This window comes from Barbatula barbatula (genome assembly GCF_947034865.1).
Source record: "Barbatula barbatula genome assembly, chromosome: 23".
Classification (NCBI taxonomy): Eukaryota; Metazoa; Chordata; class Actinopteri; order Cypriniformes; family Nemacheilidae; genus Barbatula; species Barbatula barbatula.
Genome location: NC_136786.1, coordinates 14350791 through 14355302, shown reverse-complemented (window position 1 = coordinate 14355302; position 4512 = coordinate 14350791). Strand labels below are relative to the sequence as shown.

Here is a 4512-nt window from a genome sequence, read left to right as displayed (position 1 = left end):
CAAAAACGTTTTTGTTTTCTACAGCATCTGTTCGACTGACAACGTTACTGTATATCTACAGAGGGTGGCGCCACAGTGCGAAATCAGAGAAGTGGTTACGCATTACGCAGTAGGCTACACTCTATCAGAAATATTTTTTTTATTCCCTGAATCTTCACAGGCCTATATCTTACCAACATTGATAACGGTAAATAAAGTTGAGAAGTCTTCTCAAATCCGTTGCCTTTCAAGAGCGGTCTCTCCACACTGCGGATAACAGTTTTTCAATCAGAAAACTTGCTTGAATCATTTTCAAAAACAGTGTAAAACGTTTTGCTCTTACGGACGTTGACCTCGTTCAATATTGGCTTTTGCCATGTGCACCACTCTACAGTTTGTAGAGGACACGATCAAGTCATGGACATCAACGTTGTAAATTCTCTTACATACGAAGATTTCGTGAAAATATTTGGTAATGTGGTTGAGAAATGCCCGCTCATATCGGCTGCAGTATGGTCACGTCGGCCATTCAAAGACCTGGCAGACATCGAGACTCACATAACGGAATTCATTCACAATCTTCCAGACTCAGGTAGTTTTCTGCTCGCTTAACTTTCTAGAACTAAATGATACACTGTAAGTCCGTTTCATTCACTTGAATTAAAATCGCAATAAATGAATGAATTAAAACGCAAATAAATGTGTGCAGGTAAAGAGGGCATCTTGCTGTGTCATCCTGATTTAGCTGGCCGAGATCTCCAAAGCGGGACACTAACACGTGAGTCTCAAGAGGAGCAGAGTCAGGCCGGTTTTGACACCCTGGATTCCGCCGAGATTCGGCACATGTATCGTCTGAACGCGCAGTACAAAGAGCGGTTTGGCTTCCCTTTTGTCATTTGTGCCCGTATGAACAAGAAAGCAGAGATTTTGCAGCAACTATCTGAACGCCTCATGAACGACCGTGCAGCGGAGAGAGAGGGGGCAATCGAAGAGGTCAAAAAAATCTGTAGCCTCCGATTACGCAATATTGTCCTATCTGACATTCAAACCAAACTGTAATACAAAGTAACCTAATATAACATGTTACATTGTAGTTCCTGCTTCTCACCCGTCTCTGATTGCATGTAGGCCTAAACATTTTTGAAATAAGTAAACACACAAATAGACAAGTATAATGTCAAAATAAACGAATCCACATGCATAGCAAGTTTATAAGATACATAGAACCATAATGGTCATAATATCTTCACTTACACATAATTTAAGATGTTAAACCTCCAGCAAGCTAAATGAAATTTCAGCTTTACAATATTTGTTAAAGGAATGTTGTGTTTGCCTGGTCGGCTAATAAACTTTGGGTTGTGTGAGCAATAAAAATCATTAATTATTAATTACTAATAGAGGTATTGTGAAGTATTCCATTCTTATTTGTAACCAATTAAATACATGACATGCCAAGCTGCCGACGTGTTTATTAAATCAGTAGTTGTTAAAAGTGTTATTAAAGTACTAAAGTATTGGATATATTTTTTCTATTATTTCAAAATTTTCAGAATCCGTTCTTTGGTTGTTCATAATCATGAATACATTAAAATATTTAGCGTCCTCATAAACGGTTGTTTGGTGTTGTTATATTGAAAACGAAGTGCTGAGATGACTCAAAAACACCTTCCATTTAAACATTTAAAATGAGATGTTCCCCTGCTAGCAATCTAAATGGTATTCTATTTAGATTGTTGATGTGATTGTAGGACTGTGCTTCATGATGTGCACATGTCAGGAGCCAAAAGATTGTGCTGATGCCATAGTCTCTTAAAGTCAGTGCGTGTTTTACGCAGAGTCTCGTGAAGCTGGGAGTACACGAGAGTGCATCGGGGAGGGGGGTCTTTGTAGAGTTCCTGGGGTCGCACACGACTCATCCTTCAAATCCCCAGACGTGATGGAGGAATCTTGTTCGGGGTCCACTCCTCTTGCTCTCCTCTTGTCCTCCTCCTTTTTCCACTTCATGCGTCGGTTTTGGAACCAGATCTTTATGTGTCTCTCGGTGAGGCTGAGGGTAAGCGCAAGCTCTATGCGGCGTGGGCGCGAGATGTACTTGTTGAAGAGAAATTCTTTCTCGAGCTCTAGAAGCTGCGCTCTGGTGTAAGCTGTCCGCGTGCGCTTGTTTTCCTCGGCCTCGACCATGTAATGACCTATAATAGAATTAAATGCGAGCACATTAGTACGTTGACAACTTATATAGATTACACAGAAAACGTAAATTCCCAGAGCAGAAAGAGAAAACATTAATTAATATATTTTCAATTCACTTATTTGTTAATATATGTCCTGTTGTAGACCGGTTTAGGATGTGTGTGTTTATCAAACAACATTAGCTTTGTAGGCCTATGAGGATAAATTATAGAAATTAACAGGCAAGCTAAGAACTAACTTTATTGTCGTCGTTCTTGCACTCACACATACAGTATAGCATCAGAACAATGTTTTGGCGAGGTAAATGATCCCTTCTAATAAAACAATAATAATTTTGGGAATTAAGATCATTGTTCTCTGGAATTTTCAATTTATAGTGTAATTCTGACCTGCGCTTGTCTCGTTGGATATGTTTTCTCAAGAACGCACTTTACAAAGGCAAACCCTTATAAATATTAGATTAATGCGCAATCGTTTGTGGTTATTTCTTTTTCTTTCATTATCTTACCAGGAGTTAAAATGAGGCCGAGTTTTAAAATAGGAATGTTAAACGTATACATTTTCACTTGTTCAACTTTTTGTTAATTTATTTGGTTTGGAAAACCTTAACTACGTGTATACTATTTTGCCAACAACTTTTTTGTATTAAATGTATCAATTATCTAAAAGTAGTTTATATGTTTTTTCTTTTATAAGAAAATAATCAAATGAAGGCCAACTCTTCGGCCATTCACTGTATATGGTACTATTTAAGAAACATTTTTCTATTTTCGGTCAAAGAAACAAAGTTACCAAGAGAAAAACACACAAACTTTATATCTCTCTTCATAATTCATAATTGGTAGAAGTGTAAAATAAAACTGTTGAGTTAAACACTAGAAATGTATGACAATAATTATTTTTCAGATAATGATTTCCTATGATGATCTTTTAACATGAACATTGATAATCATGAGATTATAAACATACTTTTTGGCATAAGGGCCTGCTTTCCAAAAATATTATTTTGTGAACTGGAAACGATAAACGGCCAAAGAGTTACCTGCCCACTGTCCTTTCCAAACGTGCGTATGAGATTTAGTTGACTTCATCCACGGAAAGGGGAGTTGGTATCTGTTCCGATCTCCGCACAGGTCAAGAGAGTCTCCATAACCCCCGATCGTTTGTAGAGGTGCCTGTGGAGTCTGGGGCAGGTGTAGATGAGATACTGCCAGATCATCCCTTGTCGACATGCTATAAGAGGTTATGTCGGTAAGATTTGGTTGGTCCTGTACGCCCAAGGACGGCGAGGCGTATACAGGTTGCGTCGGTCTACTCATATACAGACACGGTGGAGGGTTTGTGCCGTAGTCTTCGTTGTGGTGTCTCTGAAAGGCACAAGATTCCTTGTACAGATGGTTAGGTGGGTAATATTGCTCTTCCCGATTCATGATTGCCACAGACCGGGGAACCCGTGCTGTACAAGAAGAGCACATGAGCCAGCGCCCTGCCCCTGATCAGGACCTCTGCTCTACCTGCAGTCTGAGCGTCTGGCGCCGTTCTAGGGCCTCATAGGTGTGCCACCGTGACCATGTGACCCTACTGCACCATTGGTTTCACTGTTTACACAAAGCTGACAACTGGCAGTAGATTCTGGTCGTGTTTCCTTTCGACTGCACCACGGTTTGACAATAATTGAACAGAACTGACCATGCTCAAATCAATGCCCTTGGCAAACATTTGCTGTTTGCCTGCGACTATGTGCTACACCTGCAGTTGTGATATACTATTACAAAGACAGGTGAAGCGGATCGTGCTCTCTATGGAGAGGAAGGCTGCCCATGTTTAATTCGACACCAAATCATGTAAAACACAATTAAAAAGTGCTTCGACAAGGATGCGAACGCTTGGACAGTTATCAGTTTTCATTAGGAGCTTAAATCGCCCGTTTGATGGAGAAAGTGACAGGATTTAATTCTCACCCCAACATAATAGATTAGCATTTTAACAAATATGCAGGAGACACTAAAGTGTCCATTTAAGTTATTTTTGTGGAATCCTTGGGCAGTGAAAGTGACGAAAAGTACACAAACATACTGTGACATTTTGCCATGCCTTTCGCTCTAACCATGCGTACCCACCATTAAACACGCCCGCTCTCGGTTCATTAAACTAAAGCCCTCGTGGTTAAATAAAAACGAGCTGTTCGGTGTAAACGAATTATCATGGAGAGTGAGACAGAACTCAATTAGTTTAAGATGTGTGCGCACCAAGCAGTCACCTTTTTGGAGCGTTTAAAATAGACATAAAAACAGCGACTAATGCATGGAAAACTTTAATATTAAAAAATATATATTAAAG

The 4512-nt window shown here is 39.6% G+C and overlaps 2 protein-coding genes across 2 annotated transcripts; one reads left to right on the top strand and one right to left on the bottom strand.

Annotated features, from left to right (window-relative positions):
* The first annotated feature begins 341 nt into the window (after nucleotides 1-341).
* urad (ureidoimidazoline (2-oxo-4-hydroxy-4-carboxy-5-) decarboxylase) lies at nucleotides 342-2638 on the top strand. The gene is made up of 2 exons (XM_079447478.1): nucleotides 342-571; nucleotides 689-2638. The coding sequence occupies exons 1-2, from the start codon at nucleotides 397-399 to the stop codon at nucleotides 1036-1038; spliced, it is 525 nt and encodes a 174-aa protein (XP_079303604.1). The 5' UTR covers nucleotides 342-396; the 3' UTR covers nucleotides 1039-2638.
* On the bottom strand, nucleotides 1153-3906 carry pdx1 (pancreatic and duodenal homeobox 1). The gene is made up of 2 exons (XM_079447477.1): nucleotides 3215-3906; nucleotides 1153-2171 (listed from the first exon to the last, which is right to left on the bottom strand). The coding sequence occupies exons 1-2, from the start codon at nucleotides 3645-3647 to the stop codon at nucleotides 1810-1812; spliced, it is 795 nt and encodes a 264-aa protein (XP_079303603.1). The 5' UTR covers nucleotides 3648-3906; the 3' UTR covers nucleotides 1153-1809.
* Between the last annotated feature and the right edge of the window lie 606 nt (nucleotides 3907-4512).

Bases quoted from the DNA above. Each gene is read 5' to 3' on its own strand.
- urad (XM_079447478.1), top strand. From the start codon at position 397: ATGGACATCAACGTTGTAAATTCTCTTACATACGAAGATTTCGTGAAA. The intron at 572-688 runs GTAGTTTTCTGC...AAATGTGTGCAG, and splicing joins TCACAATCTTCCAGACTCAG to GTAAAGAGGGCATCTTGCTG.
- pdx1 (XM_079447477.1), bottom strand. From the start codon at position 3,647: ATGTGCTCTTCTTGTACAGCACGGGTTCCCCGGTCTGTGGCAATCATG. The intron at 2,172-3,214 runs GTAACTCTTTGG...ATTCTATTATAG, and splicing joins TTGGAAAGGACAGTGGGCAG to GTCATTACATGGTCGAGGCC.